The sequence below is a fragment of the Oryctolagus cuniculus genome, chromosome 6 (genome assembly GCF_051225735.1).
Source record: "Oryctolagus cuniculus isolate XC-2025 breed Fujian yellow rabbit chromosome 6, ASM5122573v1, whole genome shotgun sequence".
In the NCBI taxonomy this organism is placed as follows: Eukaryota; Metazoa; Chordata; class Mammalia; order Lagomorpha; family Leporidae; genus Oryctolagus; species Oryctolagus cuniculus.
In genome coordinates this window covers 59,489,712-59,509,573 of record NC_142872.1, presented here as the reverse complement: position 1 = coordinate 59,509,573, position 19,862 = coordinate 59,489,712, and the positions used below count along the sequence as shown (strand labels likewise).

General features: G+C 43.1%; 1 protein-coding gene across 4 annotated transcripts; it reads right to left on the bottom strand.

The window, feature by feature from the left end:
- Positions 1-594: 594 nt before the first annotated feature.
- On the bottom strand, positions 595-14,555 carry NPM1 (nucleophosmin 1). 4 transcript variants are annotated; one of them, XR_016235519.1, is made up of 11 exons: positions 14,401-14,555; positions 12,496-12,575; positions 11,907-12,026; positions 11,299-11,392; positions 10,886-10,992; positions 10,727-10,794; positions 7,812-9,478; positions 7,482-7,565; positions 6,264-6,365; positions 4,286-4,360; positions 595-948 (listed from the first exon to the last, which is right to left on the bottom strand). XR_016235519.1 is itself a non-coding variant. In XM_089335067.1 (11 exons), the coding sequence occupies exons 1-10, from the start codon at positions 14,456-14,458 to the stop codon at positions 4,262-4,264; spliced, it is 870 nt and encodes a 289-aa protein (XP_089191193.1). In that variant the 5' UTR covers positions 14,459-14,555; the 3' UTR covers positions 595-948; positions 4,246-4,261. The 4 variants fall into 4 exon arrangements, 2 of the variants coding, with proteins under 2 accessions (XP_089191193.1, XP_008253606.1); XR_011389100.2 differs by having other exon boundaries at positions 4,286-5,441; positions 7,812-7,869; XM_089335067.1 differs by having other exon boundaries at positions 4,246-4,360; positions 7,812-7,869.
- Positions 14,556-19,862: the final 5,307 nt, after the last annotated feature.

The following is a 19,862-nucleotide window of genomic DNA, read 5'->3' as shown; positions in this document are numbered from 1 at the left end:
ACCAAAGATACAACTGCGGCAGTGGACTTTGGACTTTGCCAGAAAAAGCTACACATTTCTGAGATTCAGCCTAAAAGGGAGCCTTCAGTTGTCAAAATCAAGACAACTTAAAAATTTTAAGCATTCAGAAAATACTTCTCACATGTACTTTTTAAAACTATCAAGACAAATGACAGGAAGCATAGCAATCACAACAGTATTTCCAACTCAAAAATGGTGAAATCAGTTTGAAGTGTCATTCCTGGACAAACCAAGAAAAGTCACAAAAACAGCTTTCTTATCTCAACTTAGGCAAAGGACTGTAGGTTGGGAAGTTCACCTGGCTGTTTTAACATGCCAATTTCCTTTGGGAGTTGGAATAAGGTAAGCACAGGCAGAATGACATTTGGAAACATGTTTTTATAGCTGTAGTTGTTGACTATTGTCCTGAGGTGGGACTGTATGAGCACTAAATTGTCACGAAAAAATTGGTTAACTCCAGAGACTATTTGGAGGGGCAGGGACTTTCAACATGGGATTTCAGGATACTATCAACATACAACATACTATCTACATACAAAAGGTTAAATAAGTGAATAGAAAGAGTAACAGTTCTACTTTATTAAAATACTGAGTTTATTTCACATGTATATTTGTCTCCCCACCATTTCCACGTCTGACCACTGCTACTACTGTGTCCTATCATAACATTCCATACATACTTAAAACCAAGCAAAGGGTGGAGTCCCTTCTTTTAAAAACTAAACAGGCATTTTGGACAACACATTCTTGGCAATGGAACCTGGACAACATTTATCAAACACGGTAGGGAAAGTTCTCACTCTGCATTATAAAAAGGACAGCCAGATATCAACTGTTACAGAAATGAAATAAGACGGAAAATTTTAACAAACTGTTTAAACTATTTTCTTAAAGAGACTTCCTCCACTGCCAAAGATCTTGAATAGCCTGGAAAAAATAAAAAGAAATGTGGTTAAAGAACCACAGTATTTCACAGACATCAATAAATTAAACCACGTCTCTCTGCACTGTTCAACATCTATTTTTCATTCTACCACAAAAGACATTCACACTCCAGATAATTAAGAACTAATACTGAACAAATTTATATTCAAACCAACTTTCAAATATTCCAATTCAGACACAGAATCCCAAGATTCCTACATTAACAAATATAATTGACCAGTGTGGCCATCCAGCTGAGGAAAGACTGAGAGCAGTTTGGACAATACTGCCTCAAACTCCTCATCAGCCTGCAAATCAGCTTTGGGATTGCCCATCAACCAAATAAAAACTCAGGACAGAATTGAATTTATTCCTTTATCTGGGGAGGAGGATGATTTACCTAAATCACATCACTAATTTTACCCCAGATGGGAATTTCAGTCTCCTGCTTTATGGAAATTACTTTCTTCAACTGTCCACGGAACAGTCAATGAGAACTGCTAAGCGTTAGATTCACATACTGACATTACCTACTAAGACTTGCTCTTTGTATCGAGCTGGTGAAGCACGAAACACAACTCCCCATTTTTCCATAATTCACTACCGTTTCATATTCATGATTTAGAAGTATCATTTACTTAAAAAAGCAAAAACCACTCAATTCCTATTTCCTTTAACATGATTCTACTTGTTCAAGCTGGTAGAATATTTACTTAAATCCTTCAAAAGATAACCATTTCAAAGCAGTATATCACATACATACATAGTTCTCCACTTAAGCTTTGAATTTATTAATTTTACTTTATTTGAAAGGCAAAGAGATATCTTCCATCTGCTGGTTCACTCCCCCAAATGACTGCCAAGGCCAAGGCCGGGATAGGCCAAAGCCAGGAGCTTCATCTGTCTCCCACAGGAGTGCACAGGCCTAAGCACTTGGGCTGTCCTCTGCTGCTTTCCCAGGCCAGTGGCAGGGAGCTGGATGGAAAGTGGAGCAACCCAGACTCCAACAGATACCCATGGGATACTGGTACTGCAGGCAGCAGCTTTACCTGCTATACCACAATGCAAAAAGACTGAAGAACATTAAATGGCAAATAACACAAATGTCTCCTAATCATTAACTTCAAACAATATGAAGGCTGTCATTTGCTCTAACACAAACAGATGCTGCCGGATTAGCATTCAGTAGGCTATGGACAGGACAGCCCAACACCTTCTGCAGATCACGTTGCTTCATTCAATTCTGCAATAACAGCTTGCACCTTTACATACAAGTTCAACAAAACTTCTATTTGTAGTTTCTACACAAAAGCAGCACAATTTTGATTAATTCTTTAGTAAGAGTTTTTGCAAGCATTTGCTATTGTTTCTTAAGTCCCATCTGGAAGAGATTTTAGCTGCCAAAGCCTTAAAAGTCTTTTGAGAAAAATATTGCACAAGCAAGGAGCTGTATGTTACTTGTGCCTAATCTTGCCAGAAAAGCAATTTAGAGATGGTGGGTCTCTACAAGCTAAGCATCCCTTATCTGAAATCCCAACTGCTACAAAATCCATAGCTTTGAGCACTGATCGTTCAAGGACATTGGATTTGATTCTTAGATTTGGAATGCCTGAAGGTTCCAATATCTAGAAAGATGAAATTTGATACTGTTCAGTTGCAAAGGCCAGTGGGTATGAAAGCAACATAGGTCCCAAGTGGGTGACAGGAGCTGTCACCACTACCTCCCAGGATCTACATTTGTAGGAAGCTGGAATTGGGAGCACTCAGAGTAAGGAAATCAATCCAAGTACTCTGATATGGGGTATAGGCATCCTAACAGCTTGGTTAAATGCCAACCTCAAGGAGCTTTTTATGTTTAATAACCTAATATTCACAGAAATCTAGTTTCATACCAAAGAAAATCAGCAACTGTAGAATTTGAATCAATTCCATGTTCACTCAAGGTTGACTACACAACTAACCATGAACAGGGCTGAATTGAAAGAACTACAAACCCAGAAACTAAGTCAAGTTGTGTTGCCATTCACACGATTCTTAAATGATAAATAGTGTGGCAGGAAAAGCTAATTGAAATTTTTAAGGCCGGCACCACGGCCCAATAGGCTACTCCTCCACCTAGCAGCGCCGGCACACCGGGTTCTAGTCCCAGTTGGGGTGCCGGATTCTTTCCCAGTTGCCCCTCTTCCAGGCCAGCTCTCTGCTGTGGCCAGGGAGTGCAGTGGAGGATGGCCCAAGTGCTTGGGCCCTGCACCCCATGGGAGACCAGGAGAAGCACCTGGCTCCTGCCTTCGGATCAAGCGCAGTGCACCGGCCGCAGCGCACTGGCCGTGGCGGCCATTGGAGGGTGAACCAACGGCAAAAAGGAACACCCTTCTCTCTGTCTCTCTCACTATCCACTCTGCCTGTCAAAAAAAAAGAAATTTTTAAAATTTATTGAAAATATTTAGACTTAGGAGCCCTCCACAAAGACATAAAATTAAACACAGCACCTGTCCTGTATATGCCTAATAACCTTATCTAATTGCTAATTTTAGTCAGCAACTAAAAATCCAAATCCAAAAAATTAAGCCTACTAATAACACCTATACAATTATAAAATTCAGCGGCTAAATTTGGTTAAGACTTGGGACACCTGTGTTCAACACTGGAAAACCTCTGGGTTACTAACTGCTTCCTGCTAATAAGTGCCCTAGGAAACCAGGAGGGGAAGTCCAGCTTCTATCTGGCCAGCCTCAGCTATTGCAGGGATTCGGGTACTAACCTGTGGATGGAAGATTTTTGCCTTTCAGTAAACTACAGAATTAACTCAAGGGATTCAAAGATCTAGGTAAGTGCAAATTTTGGAAAAAAAATGCATGGGCTGGCACAAGTTTATATTCAATTCCATTTTTCTACAAACTCCTCGAAGAACTCATATATATAGCAAGTACAATTTGGCTTCTTGCTCTCTGAATTTTATCCTTTAGGTTGATTTTAGCAAAATTGTCTTCAGCTCCCAAGAAAGCCAAGAGCAGACTGCTCCAGACAGCCTAACAGAGCAACAAGGAAAACCACAGCTGGTTTCCTTAGCCAAGACAGCGCCAGAAGTAAAACTGGGCTCAGTAATCAAGAGGTAATTTACCAACTATATAAAAGCTGAGAAAAACGTACTAAAAATGTTATCTTCCCAGCCTCTGCCAACTCAGTTTTTAAGAGTTTCCATGTTATTTAATCTGACGTATTGTCTGTGGTCAGGAGCCTTTTAAAAGGAGCCAACAGTTAAGAGACTAAAGGAACAAAAGGGGAATCTTGATGAATCACCCAAGTCTGGATTGAGTCACAATGCAGAAAATGCAGTTACCTCCTGGTCAGTCATCCGGAAGCAATTCTTCACATAATTGATGAATTTGGCTTCCACTTTGGGAAGAGAACCACCCTATTGAGAAAGAAGATTAAGGATAAGTACAGTAACATGTTGTTTAACAAAGCAACTGTTAGGAAGATCTGCATGCTATTACATGAATTAGTTTATTCCTTATCCCTTTAACTTTACGGAACAGCTTTTAGGTCTAGGACATATAGTGGGCAGCATAGACTTTCAAAGTAGTCCCCCTCTACAGACGCCTTCAAAGATCCAAATCTTGCCAGGTAGTCACTCTAGGAATAAACATAGGCTACACTTGAGGTGCTTCAGGTATACAAACAAGCAACCACCTTCTACCACCCAGAACCAAATAAAAACGCAATCCCCTTTGAGAACTACATCACAAGTGACCAAAACTGTGTAATATAACATTTAATATTCACCAAGAACTTAGGTCCAGCACAATAACCTGGTATCAATTTAGGCAATGAGATGTTGAATGGCGAAATCCTAACATCACTAATTTGTAACAAAAATTGATCATTTCCTTCAAATTTTGGCTGCAGTCAACAAAGTGTTAGCAATACTTGTATTACCAAAATTTAAGACACTGCAAGCACTGCCAACACCTTAAACTGTTCATACTTAAATTTACCACTTAGGAAACATTTTGAATTTTTACTGGCTTTTCTTGTATCCTAAATACCACCTTTCATGCATTTTAAAGAAGGTTCCCAAATGGCAAACGGACCAGGCCTAACACCCAGAAAATAAACCTCACTGCAATCATTTTCATTTTTAAATTATTGTCACATACATTCTTATTTTATCAATTCAAATTTATTAAACAGCTAAGGAAATACAAAAGTAATTAACACATGGTTAAAGAGATGAGGAATATGCACATGTAATAGAAAGCAATGTCAAAGGTTTCACTGAATCACAGCAGTCACAGCAAAGTGCTAAAGGAGATTGCTTCAAGCCTGGAAGGGAGTATGGATGGCATATCAGGAAAGGGGATTGAGATTAAAATAGAAGACTTCAGTCTCGACTGTTGATGATACTCTGTATGGACTATATTTGTTTCTCCTTTTCCTCTCCCAATCTTTGGGCTTAATTAACCAGTAGTGCCCAGCAGGACTGTTCAATTCGCCTGCAATTAAACCAAGGAGATAGGACCGCATTAAAACTGAGAGGAGGGACTTCTCAAAGATGTCATTTTAGCACCGTATGCAAGGGACAACATTCCCAGAAACTGGATTCTTAAGTTATTATTCATAAAACTAATGCTGCTATGAAATGCAATTCTAAAACATGTGAACCCATTATTCCATACTCTACACGCATGTCCTGAGTTCACTGTTTTAATCTCAAATCGTGAAGGTAGTAGGGCAAGAGCTGACCCTCTCTTCACAGGTTTCCACTGACAGAAAGACTAAATGTAAGCATATTGGTCACTCAAATTCATAATTATATAGTATGTATTGGTTAGTAATGCCTTGCTGTAAAGGGCAAAGAGAATTGACTCAGATTGCCAGAAAATGCTGAGTTTTATTCACAATAATGCCAAGCAGGACCAACACAGAATTTCCTACTTTTCTAGCCATCTGCAAATTAACTGAAGATTCACACGCCCTCTGCTGGTTCTAAAAGGGATACAACAACCAGAGAGCAGAAATTTTCTTATCCGTGTCATTTTAACATCTAAAAGTCAGAATTTATCTTGCATCCAACGTGCTTATTTTCTTTACAATGTTAAATTTAGCACATTTAATTTCACTTATGCAAAAAAAATCAGACAAACATAAATGAATATAGCTAACTAGTTCTATTTTAGTAATCCTTTCTCTTGGAAAATTCACATCATCATGAAACAGGTTAAGTACATTAAAAGGCTAAAAAAGTGTAATGTTTAGTTTATCCAAAACCCAGAAAGGTTGTTTGAGGGGGGGATAGAACCAGCTAGTTTACTCACTTTTTCTATACTTGCTTGCATTTTTGCTTTAATGTCTTCTACGGAAGTAGGTCCTTTTGGTGTTTTAGGAGTTTTTTCCTGTTTTTTGAAGGATTCTTGACCCTGGGGAAAAATTTGAATGCCCAAAAGTTCATTAATATTAATGTATATAATATTGATAATATTGACCCTACAGTCCCCTCTATTACAATAGCAAGCATATAACCCAGAGGTGTTTCCATATATTCACGCTGCACCATACTGTTTGAAATAATTAGGAATAACTTGCATTTGCATTTATTTAGTTCAAAAGAATGAAATCAATAGCTGGATGCCTGGTGTTCACACCCCAGAGAATTCACCTTCCAAAGGTAGACGGTGGCTTCTAGCTCTACTGGATACCAACATGTAGACAGGGCTCAACCTCTGCTCTGTGCCACTACGTGTACTTTCAATAATGAATAATCCTAGGGCTGGCACTATGGCACAGTGGGCTAAGCCTCCATCTGCAGCATCGGCTGGTATCCTGGCTGCTCCTCTCCCAACCCTGCTCTCTGCTATGGCTTAAGAAAGCAATGGAAGATGGCCCAAGTGTTTGGGCCACTGCACCTGCATGGGGGACCTAGACGCTCCAGCCTTCCTATCAGCCCAGCTATTGCAGCCATTCGGGGAATGAACCAGCAGATGGAAGACCTGTCTCTCCTGTTTGCAACTCTACCTCTCAAATCTTAAAAAAAATCCATACGCCTTATAAGAAATCACTTATGTGGCCAGTGCCGAGGCTCAATAGGCTAATCCTAGAACCCCGGGTTCTAGTCCTCGTCAGGGCACCGGATTCTGTCCCGGTTGCTCCCCTTCCAGGCCAGCTCTCTGCTGTGGCCCAGGAGTACAGTGGAGGATGGCCCAAGTGCTTGGGCCCTGCACCTGCATGGGAGACCAGGAGAAGCACCAGGCTCCTGGCTTTGGATCAGCGCGGTGCGCCGGCCGCAGCGGCCATTGAGGGGTAAACCAACGGAAAAAGGAAGACCTTTCTCTCTGTTTCTCTCACTGTCCGCTCTGCCTGTCAAAAATTAAAAAAAATAAAATAAAAAAGAAACCACTTATGTAAATGTAACAAAAAGCTATGGTGGCTCCAACCCCTACCCCCGGAATCCTAGGAGCCACCTCTCCAGTATGTGGAATGGAACAATGAATAACAAGCATTTCTTCCCTCTTGACTGTATACATTTATCCACTTACTTTTGATCTTGGTGTTGATGGTTTTGAGTCTTTCCCATTCTGGTTTGATTTCTGTGCATTTTTGGCTGGGGTATCTCGTATAGACTGAAAATGGAAAGCACTCTTAATCAGAGGTCCCACAACAAAATCTATCAGTTCAAATAAACTGTGCCAAATCCCATAAATGCAGCATTTCGTCAGAAGGTTACCAAAGGCTAACAAATTGTGGGAAAAGGCCATGAATATCATTCCCCCCTTTAATGTTTTCAGTACAAGGCCATATTCTCTCCTTCCATGCACTACACAACAGATAAGCTGTCATTTCTGACAACCTTATAGCACTGTACTTACTTTCTTCACTGGAGCTTTTTCTTCAGTTTCCTCATCATCAAAATCATCATCATCATCACTAGAAATGAAATAAGGGAAAATATTTAAGAACTTCCAAAATTTGGGGGGAGGCTAGTGAAAGAATTGAATGCATTCTCTAAGACATACTTGCTCATTCAGGCTCACTGTAACACTTTTCAGAATAGCCAACCAAATGTCCAAATGGCTGAATAGATTAAGAAAATTTGTAAACATACAATGGAATACTATTCAGTCTTAAGGAAACCCTGTCCCATGCTGCAACAGGGATGAATCTTGAGGACATGTTAAAATAGCTAGGGGCCAGCACTGTGGCAGAGTGGATAAAACTTCTGTCTGCTGTGCCAGCATCTCATACAGGTGATGGTTTGAGTCCTGACTGCTCAATTTCTGAATCAGCTTTCTGCTATGGCCTGAGAAAGCAGTAGTGGATGGCCCATGTTCTGGGGCCCCTGAACCATGGGAGAGACCCAGAAGCTCCTGGCTCCTGGTTTTGGATCAGCCCAACTCCAACCATTGTGGCCATCTGGGAAGTGAACCAGTGGTTGGAAGCTCTCTGTGCTCTGTTTAACTCTTTCAAATAAATCTTAAAAAATAAAAAAAAAAAAAAAAAAAAAAAACCCTAAAGACACAAAAAATTCACAGTAGACTTAAATCTAATGACAATATTCAACAGAATCCCTACAACAATGCTGACTTCCTTGGAAAAATCTGTCCTAAAACCACATAGGGTTCTCACTTGGTGATTCAAACAGTAATCTAAGACCTATATGAATGCTGAAGCTACTAGTATATTTTCACGACCTCAGATTTGGCAACGGTGTTTTAGGTTTAACAAAAGCAAAGCAAAAAATTCTGTACTTCATGAAAACGAATTTTTATGCAAAGGCTACCACCAAGTTACTGAAGATGGCAGAAAATGGCAGAAAGTATTTGCAAATCACCTAAGGTACTTGCTTCCAGAATATAAAGAACTCTAGCAATTTTTGAATGAGCAAGGGATCTGACCAACATTTTTCTCCAAAGATATACATATGGTATATGTCCATCACCAGTCACCATGGAAATGCAAATCAAAACCACAATGATACTATACACCAGTGGGGTAGGTATGTATACAACCCACCACTGGCAGGAATCATTCAGGCACTTAGAGGAACTGCCAGGCTTTTTTTTCCCGAAGAGTTAAACCTCCAGTCACCATTTACCCGAAACATCTAGAATAGGCAAATCTACAAATATAAAGACCAAGTTCATTCGTTGAGGAACATGAGGAGTCACAGCTAAGGGAAATGATTTTTTCAGTTACACCATTTTAAAATGATTTGTGCAGCTAGTGACGTGGTGTCGCATCTACTCCACTTCAGATACAGCTTCCTGATAACGGCCCAAGAAAAGGTTCAAGGAGCTGGTGATGTGCCGCAGTGGGTTAAACCAGCTGCAGTGCCAGCACCCCGTATGGACTCCAGTTCAAGACCCAACTGTTCCACTTCACATCCATCTCCTCTGTGGCCTGGAAAAGCAGAAGATGGCCCAAGTCTTTGGGCCTCTGTGCCTTCACGGGAGATCCAGAAGAAGTTCCTGGTTCCAGCTGTTGCGGCCACTTAGGTAGTGAACAGATGGAAGATTCTCTGCCTCTCTAACTCTGCCTTTCAAATAAAAAGTTTTAAAAATAAATCGGTTTAAGACATAAAAGAATCTGTCTTTAAAAAAAAACTTCAAAAGGCCAAGTTTTAGACACTTCCCACTCACTGATACTCCTGGCTCTTGGCTAGGCTCCACCCTGACTGCTGTAGCCACTTGGGGGCAAATCAGTGGATGTTAAGATCTGTTTCTCCCTCTCTCCTTAACTCTTTCAAATAAATGTAAAAACAGAAAATTGTTTTTAGGTGATGGCTGCACAGGGTGTTGATTCCAGGATCCAAGTATTCCACAATCCAGGGATATTTAAACCACTTATAAGAGTGTCCGCATACATATACACATACATATACTCCAAATCACCTCTAAGTTACTTCTTACACCTAACAAAAATGATGAAAGATTAAAAATCAAGTCTGTATTCAGTACAGAAGACACTGTCCAACAATACTAGTATAGAATCCAGATATAAATTTCAACTAAGCTGTGCCATACCCTTTCCATCCTCAAAAGAGGATCTCCCTTTCACCTTGTTCTTTGTTCAAAGTCTACTGCCAATTGGCTATTTCATCTTTTCACATCTTAACCATCATCCATGCCATGCTCTTAACCCTCAGCCCCCTTGAGGCAACCATGACGTCCCTTAGCACACACATGCTTTTGACTACCCTCTCCTCTATTCGAAAATGTGCTGATTTGGACCACCCATACTTTACTTTCTCCCTAAGCATTATCTACTTACTATATACACAAAGGGACAATTCCGACACTGTGGTTACATTTTAAAAAGTAAATCTACTGGGGCTGGCACTGTAGCACAGCAGGCTAAGTCTCCATCTGTGGTGCCAGCATCCCATAAGTGTGCCAGTTTATGTCCCAGCTGCTCCCCTTCTAATTCACTCTCTGCTTATGGTCTGGGAAAGCAGTGGAAGATCGCCCAATTGCTTAGGCTCCCAAACCCACATGGGAGGTCGAAGAAACTCCTGGGCTCATTGCTTTGGTTCAGCCCATTTGGGGAGTAAGCCAATAGATGGAAGGATTCTGTCTCTACTTTCCCATTCCTACCAATGCTGCATGCTCTACTCTTAGGAAAAGCCACAATGCACAGCAGCATTTTAAAGGCTCAGTCCCAACATTTTTTTGCTGACAACCACTGACCACATGAATCCCTTTAATTATGAACTATTGCACAGAATAACTCTGGTAAATCATTTCCATAAAATTACCACCCATGCACATAAAAGCATGCTACTCACTCTTCATCATCATCATCGTCGTCGTCGTCATCTTCATCATCTTCTTCAGCAGCAAGCTTTACTTTTTTCTAAAAAGGAAAATATACTTATGAGCAAATGCTGATTGTTACCACCTAACAAAGGCTGTAATGCAAATCTGCAGTGAAATGACATCTCTACCTGTGGCACCTTGCTGCCACCTCCAGGGGCAGATCGTTTTCCAGATATACTTAATAGCTTCACATCCTCTTCCTCCTCGTCTTCTGATTCTGCATCTTCCTCCACAGCTAAAATAAAATTATCAGACATTTATTTTAAAACTCAAACAAGAATCATTCAGGAAAAATAAAGATTAATACTATAGAATGCTGAACACTTAAAAATCCAACAAAAGGACAGCAAATGGCAACAGAATTTTTTAAAGGATTTTGTTGTTAAACATGCCCTTACTATCATTAATTTAAGGTTCTCACTGGAACTCACTATAAACAGTAATAGTATAACCAAGCCTGGTTTAAGTACAAACCAGAAGCCAAGCAACTGCAGTATATGATATATATATATATACAATGCAGTATATGAAAAGAACATACCTACTAAGTGCTGTCCGCTAATATGCACAGGCCCTGAACCACACTTCAACCTTAAGACCACAGGTGGTGTTATTTCAAAGCCCCCAAGGGAAACCTAAAATGGAGATTTAAGAACAGCATTACAGGCAAATCCACACACCAAAATAAACCAGTGAGTCTGTTTCCCCCTCTATTTAACAGCAGAAACCTTTTTAACAGCTGACCATTCAACTCTAGTGACAGAAACATGTAGCTATGACTAATGGGGTAAAGAAGCACCAAATAAAATTCCACTTTCTAGGGCCAGCACTGTGGCAAAGTGGATGAAGCCGCTGCCTGTATTGCCAGCATCCTGTATGGGCAACTGCTCCACTTCTGACCCAGATTTCTGCTATGGCCTGGGAAAGCAGGGGACACCTGGAGGAAGCTCCTGGCTTCAATCAGCCCACCTCCAGCCACTGCGATCACTTGGGGAGTGAACCAGCATTGGAAGACCTCTCTTTGCCTCTCTGTAACTGACTTTCAAATAATCTTTAAAAAAATTTTTACTACTGCTTGTAGTAACCTAAATACCTGCATTAAAACAGAACTAAATCCTGACATAAAATCCCAAATCCAAGCACCCTTACCGTTGGCTGTACAGACATTTTCAGCGTTGCCAGTGTGACTTTAATCGGGCTGCCTTCATAATTCATTGCCTCTGCTTCAACAATGTGCAGTTCATCCTTGGCACCAGCGCCTAAACTGACCTGTGAACAGTTTGTAAACTTTAATTTCCAACTGTTTTACAATCCTGCCTCGGAAATCTGTGTTTAAAAATACCAAATATGACTTTTATCATTATTTCCAACTTGTGCCAACACTACCTTCAAGTTTAGTAAGATTGGCAAACCAATTTCTCATGTTCAGTAAACTTGAAGAAATACTTAAAAATGCACACATATTATACAGAACACCTATTAAACACCCACTACAAAGCTGAGTAGGTTCGTCTGGCAGACACCCTAGAGATCTTTCATGATTCAAATGAAGCAAGATAATAAAACGGTGACTTGACTTTACCAGATTACCAGGTAGCAGTGAACATGCCCAGCTTTTTAATCAAGTTTATTGATGAGGTATATACAATATCCAATCATAAAAACTCTTATAAGCAGAGAAATAGGGGACAATTAAATTGCTGAAATCAAGAAATGTTTATTTTAAAAGCTTAAGTACCGTTCTTAAAGATAACTGGTGCTCATTTTCATCATTGTCCACTTTAAAGTGATAATCTTTGTCAGCCTTTAGTTCACAACCTGTAAAAGAAAAAAGCAATTCTAACAAGCAGAAAATTAACAAAGCTAACCTTTTAAGTAGTTTTCCTCTACTTTAGCTACCACAGAGTAGGAAGAATGGTCTCTTTCTGGTTTCCTCAACACTCATTTTTAAAAATCATTTAAGGTCCTTACAAGTCTGTATTAGTTGCATTTTCATTACAGTATTTTTCAATACACTGAGACAAGCACTACTACTTCTGCAGACATATCAATAATGAAGCCTAATATATAATAGTTAATTCCCAACCATTTAAAAAACTGGAATTATCTATCTAAACTCCCAATAGTGGAAAATTAGCAATGAGAATGGTTTCTCAGATGAACAGCTTTCATCTACAGAGAAAAGTACCAACATAAAAGAATCAACTTGTAAGGGTCAATATTCCAAAGTGATGCACATTAGAAATAGAGGCAACAGACACAATCAAGGACACTTCCAATATAAAGGGCCAAAAAAAAGAATTATTGTTTATAAAATCACCAGAAACCTCTAAAAATGGCTAAGAATTAAGTCCTAAAGTGCACTACCGTGCACATTATCTACTCCCACTCCATCGGGAAACTGTTTTAATTATTGCCAGAATAAAAATTTACGTGGTTACACTTCACTCCCATTCACAATAGATACTTAAGCATGCTAGTGCTAACAAACCTCAACATGGTTTGTAAACTAGGGGTAGGATTAGCATCTATTTCCATGTCTAACCAACAAAGGGTTCCCAGAATTAAGTTCTACTGTAATTCCTTAAAACTATGCATACATAGTAGTGTGAGTTCGCGGGGGACGGGGGCGCTGTGGTTCCCAATCTCTGGTTACAACCCGAGAACGTTGGTGAACATAACAAAATCCATGCTGGACTACCTCCGCTACACCCTTCCTGGAAAAAAAATAAGCCTCACTTATGAAGCGCTGGCTCTGCAATCAAGGATTTTGTTTAAATCTGGTTTTTAAGCGCAACCTTAACCTAATTACTTCTCTGAGCATCAGACCTGTATTGTGGTTTAGGTCCGTCTACCAGCTGAGGCAGAAAGAGGACTCTAAAAAGGCCAGTTACGGTACAGTTGATGCTGCAGACGCTGGACAAAGACTTCCAGAATCCTAGTTCAATCCGCCACTACACCTATCACTTCCCGCCCAACAGTCTCAAAGCAGCCACAGGACCCCTGGCTGGGGCGGGGGGTGGGTGGGTGACAAGATGCCAGAGCCCCGGATGTACAGCCCACACCCCCTCCCTTCCCCCAACCACGTGGCAACCACGTGCTTCGGGCGGTCGCGGCCTCCTCAAGCCCCGCCGCACATCCCCTCCCCGGTTCACTGGCTGAGGCACCCGAGCTGTCTCCGGGCCCGGAACTCTGGATGAGGACGCCAGGCTGCACCCACCTCCTCCTCCAGCAGGGACTTCCACGCCCCTCCATGCACCCCCCCCAACCTCCTGTAACACGGCCTAGCAACAAGCCAGCCGACTTACACACTACGGGACAAAAAATCACGCCTGGAATCCTACTTCGCAGCCCAGGCAACGCCGAACCTTCAGACGGCCTTGGGCCATGGCCCGCTCACGCCCCAGGCCGGGGGCCGCCGCTCCTCCCCACCCCTTTCACACGGCTCACTCTCTGCTCCCAGCTCCCACCCCGCTCAGCACCAGGACGCCTGCGGTCTGCTCCCTATTCTCTCCGGCCTCCAGTCTGCCGGCCTTTTTCCAACAGCCCGGGCCTCAGTCAGACTCCCGCCGCCCCCTCCCCCCAACCCTTAAAGCCACCACCAGGCCCTGCTCGGCCTCGCTTCAACCCCCACAATAGTTACCGAAAAGATAGTTCTGGGGCCTCAGGGGGCTCATGTCCATGTCCATCGAATCTTCCATGAGGCGGAGGGACGAACTTGGGTAGGAGAGAAAGCGGACGGAGATTAGACGCCCACTGCTGCAAAGAACAGCCGCGCAGGACGGAATCACGCCAGGGAAAGGACGCGGGCTCCCCGCTAGTATATATAGCCACCAGAAATCTCGCGATAGCTTTCCAAGTCCCGCCTCCGCGCGCGTGCTCTTCAGCCCCTTCTCGCAGTACGGTCGCGCTGCTGCGCAAGCGCTCTTCAACACACTCCTCTCTACCTCTCCCCCCACCTCTTCCAGGTACTTCGCGGGCTCACACCGGGCACGCGCACTCGAAACCCTGCCCCACCCCTCTGCCGCCGTCGCCGATGCGCAGGCGCGCTTTCCCCTTGCGGCGCGCGCTCCCCACCTCCGGCGGTTCCACGTCCTCTCCGGTTCCAGCGCGTCGGCTTCGCGCCAAGAGCCTGCGCAGCCCACCCTGCAAGATGGCGACAGCAGGCCTTCGCTGTGCTGGATGCGGAGGCTCAGGCAGTCGGGAATAAGCCAGAAAGCAGCTCCATTCTCCTTCCTCCATCCCCTCGTCTCCCGCAAGCCTCCAAGATGGCATAATCAGCGCGGGATTTTGACCTGCCCGAAAGCCTGGGCTCGGAGCTAATGGCTTCCCCACAGCTAGTCTCAGGTGCCAGAGCGGGAGAACGAGTGGACGACGGTTTTTATTCTTTATTGGCCAGACTTACAGGACTCTGTGTTCTTATAAATCCGCCCTTTCTGAGGAAAAATCAACAAAGTCCTCATTTTTATGGCAACTTGGGGCCACACGGGGACCGAGTCAGCCGCCTCCGCCGGTGCAGCCTCTGGGGATGTGCACTTCCTAACCTTTAACATTCCCGGCGAAAGGAAACGTTTGACTCGATTTAAATGCAGGAACCTTAATTCGAATCTTTGGAAGGCAGCCTGGGAATTAGCATTTTAAACTACTTGACAAACACGTAAGACCTCACAGACCCTGAGCGCTGGGCTTCTTAAGGAATTTTTTTTTTTTTTTTTTTTTTTTTTTTTTTTTTTACCTCAATACATCGAATTAGGAAGTACTGTGATGGTGGCGCCGGTTTGAGGTTTGAGTCCCGGCTGCTCCACTTCATCCAGCTCCCTGGTAATGGCCTAATGTCCCAAGTCCTTGGGCCCCCGCACCCACGTGGGAGACGGGGAAGAAGCTCCTGGCTCCTGGCTTTGCCTGGTCCACACCGACCATTGCAGCCATTTGGGGAGTGAACCAGCGGATGGACGACCTCTCTCTCTCTCTCTCTCTCTCTCTCTCTCTGCCTCTCCCTCTCTGTAATTCTGACTTTCAAGTAAATAAGTAAACTTTTAAAAAAATGTTTTGGATAGATGTTTGTCTATGGTAGTATAATGTAGGTATGTTATAATTTATTTGTTCCTCCATTGATAGGCATATTTTCTACCTAATTTTACTAAAAATATTATTTAGGTAAACATCTTTGTACCTATATTTTTATGGATATCTGAAAGTAGTTTAATAGAATATAGCCTAAGAAATGGACTTGCACAGTAAAAGGATGGGTACTTAGGAATATATGTACATACACTCAGAAATACTTCTTTTATTGTTTAAGTAAGATCACATTTTATCCAGTGTCCTCCAACTTTATTAACGTAGCTTGGTAGACATTAGCCTATCTGTGTGCCAGTGGTCAAAGAAAATGGGAATTTTTTGAAAGTGGGAATATTTGTGTGATGGCACAAGGATACAGGCCTTGGAAACAAACCAACATTTACATTTCAAAAGTCTTGCTATGGGTCAATAGTGTGCTTGGGTGGGTCCTACTCCTCTCCTTGGGGGCAGTTTAGTGGACTAAGCTAATCCCTCTGGGAGGGACTCCATGCTCAGAAAGCCCTCCACCCAGCAATACCCCTGAAGGGGTGTGGGGAAGGAAAAACAAAGGGCCCACAGCCACATCAATAAAAACCAGTTTCAGTGCAGACTGGGCTCAGTTGTTTGCAGAGATGCTTGGCTAGCAGGCTTACTGTCTCAAGTCTGAAGGCAAGAACCACTGAGCAGCTTATCTCGGTGACCCCCTCATGTGGCTTAGTTGTCTTGCCGTGACATCATACACAGGGACCCATGGGACTCCTTTTCCACACTCTACTCTTTTTAGGGCTTGCATGGTATCACATTGGATGCATTCTTCTTAAATCCCAGCTTCTCTTTTAATTCTTCATTTTAAAACACATTTTACGATAGAAAATGTTCAAATCTGAACAAAATAGGATCCATGAGGAACACCCATATTTCCACCACTTAGCTTCAACAATTATGTGGCCAATCATGCTTCATATGTATTATAATTTATTTACACACACACACACCCTTCCACGCAACTTCCTCCTCTCCTTTTATTTAAAAAAAAAAAAAGCTTTATTTATTTATTTGAAAGACAGAGTTATAGAGAGGTGAAGGCAGAGACAGAGAGGGGTCTTCCATCTGCTGGTTCACTTCCCATATGGCCACAAGGGCAGGAGCTGGGCCAATCCAGGAGCTTCTTCTAGGTCTCCCACGTGGGTGCAGAGGCCCAAGGACTTGGGCCATCTTCTACTGCCTTCCCCCGCCATAGCACAGAGCTGGGTTGGAAGTGGAGCATCCGAGACTCGAACTGGTGCCCATATGGGATGCCAGCACTGCAGGACGTGACTTTTCCTGCTACGCCACAGCAGCAGCTTTACTCACTACACCACAGTGCCTGCCCCCGTCTTCTCCTTCCACCGGGTTGCTTAAAAAAAAATTCCAGGCAGGTATCATTTCACCTGGAAACACTTCAGTGTGTATTTTTAAAAGACAATTTTTTAAAACTTAGCCACAATGCCGTTATGATACAAAGCAAAAATTTAAATCATTGCTAATATTATGAATTATCCTGTTCAAATACTCCCTGCAGTCTTTAGCAGTTGATTGGCTTGAACAGGGATCTAAGCAAGCTATACACATTACATGGATACATTTAACAGTTTAACACATGTCATTTAACAGTTTAACACATGCCTATATCCTCTGAATTGTCCATAAATTAGTAAATCCAAGAGCCATACCGTCAAATGCAGAAGCCGCTAACTCCATATGGTATTTTAAATGAATTAAAATAAACTAAAATTTAGAAATCAATTTCTCTAACCGTGTATTCAATAGGCACCTGTGGCTAATTGCTATAGTGGTAGATGGCACACAAAACATGTGCATCATCACGGACAGTTCTATGGGACACCGCTCATCTAGATTGACTAGACTCATGTTCACTTTCATGGCAAGAAACTTTATAGAAGGCGAGAATCCATCCTTTTGTGCCAAAGGGTACATTCTGTCTGTCTGCTTCTCTTTCTGTAATAAGGTTAAACTCAGTGGAGCGGGCATTGTGGCCAAGTGGGTTTATGCCATCCCTTGGGAAGTCCACATCCTAAATCAGAGGCACCCTCATCCCCACCCCTTCCCGACTACTCTGCATACCAGAAGTTGGGGATGATGGCTCAAGTACTTGGGCCACTGCCACCCACGTGGGAAACCTGGATAGAGTTCCCAGTGCCTGGCTTAAACTGTCCAGCCCTGGCCATTGCAGCCATTTAAAGAGGGAACCAGTGGATGGAAGATTCTCTCTCTCTCTCTCTCTCTCTCTCTTTCTCTCTCTCTCTCCTAGTTTCTCTGTAATCTTTCTTTTTTAATGAATTTTAAGGTGCTGGCATTTCTGAATCACTATTTTTTTTTAAGATTTATTTATTTATTTGAAAGTCGGAGTTACACAGAGAGAGAAGGAGAGGCAGAGAGAGAGAGGTCTTCCATCTGCTGGTTCACTCCCCAGATGGCCGCAACGGCGGGAGCTGTGCCGATCCAAAGCCAGGAGCCAGGAGCTTCTTCCAGGGCTCCCACGTGGGTGCAGGGCCCAAGGACCTGGGCTATCTTGTACTGCTTTCCCAGGCCAAAGCAGAGAGCTGGATTGGAAGTGGAGCAGCCAGGTCTCGAACTGGCGTCCATATGGGATCCCAGCGCTTCAGGCCAGGGCATTAACCTGCTGCGCCACAAAGCCAGCCCAGTAATGTCTTTCAAGTAAATGAAATAAATCTTCAAAAGAAAGGAAAGGCAGGAAAATAAATTTTTATTTACTTAGTTTCAGAATAATAAGGTAGAACCCTACATGATTCCAAAGATGACTAATTTTTTAATATCTATATATGCACATGAATTTTTATTTATTTATTATAAGATTGTCTTTATTTGAAAGGTAGAGTTACAGACAGAGAGAGGGAGAGACACAGAGAAAAGTCCTCCATCCACTGGTTCACTCCCCAGATGGCTGCAGCCGCCAGTGCTGGGCCAGGCTGAAGCCAGGAACCAGGTCTCCCATGCGGTTACAGGGGCCCAAGCACTTGACCATCCTTCGTTGCATTTCACAGGTCATGAGCAGAGAGCTGGACTGACAGTGGCATAAACTGGCACCCATATGGGATGCTGGTGTCACAGGTGGAGGCTTTAACCGCCACGCCTCAGCACCAGCCCCTTTGGTAGCTGTCTTACATGGGGGCATGATAAAATACCCCACATTCACTTTGTACATTTCCTACTCTAACATAGTCTCAGCCATTTCTCTAAGGACTCTGATTCCATTAGTGGGAATTGGTCTTAGGGACCATATTCTGCCTTTAAACAGGGTTCTTTGCTATTGCATTAATTTTTCTAGGATTTTCTATGGACAGCTAGGAAATATTTTTAGATAAAAAGTCATCTCTGGGGAGGGCATTGTGGCACTCTGGGTTAAAGGCATCCCATATCAGAGCACAGGATCGAGTGTCAGCTCCTCCACTTCCCATCCAGCTCCCTGCTAATGCACCTGAGAAAGCAGAGGATGACAACCCAAGTGCTTAGGCCCCTGCACCCATGTGGGAGACAGGGCTCCCAGCTTTGGCCTGGCCTATTCCTGGGCATTGTGGCTATTTGGGGAGTGAACCAGCAGATGGAAGATCTCTCTCTCTCTCTTTCTCCCTCTCTCTCTCTCTCTCTCCCCGCCCCCCTTTCCCAGCACTCTGCCTTTCAAATAAAATAAACCTTAAAAATAAGACATCTACAGGGCCAGCACTGTAGCATAGTGGGTAAAGCCGCCACCTGCAGTGCCAACATCCCATGTGGACACCAGTTCGAGACCTGGCTGCTCAACTTCCGATCCAGCTCTCTGCTATGGCCTGGGAAAGCAGTTTTAAAGGCCCAAGTCGTTGGGCCCCTGCACCCACGTGGAAGGCTGGGAAGAAACTCCAGGCTCCTGGCTTCAGACCAGCGCAGCTCCAGCTGTTGCTGCCACTTGGGGAGTGAACCAGCGAATGGAAGACCTCGCGCGCGCTCTCTCTCTCTCGCTCTCTGCCTCTCCTCTCTGTACGTAAC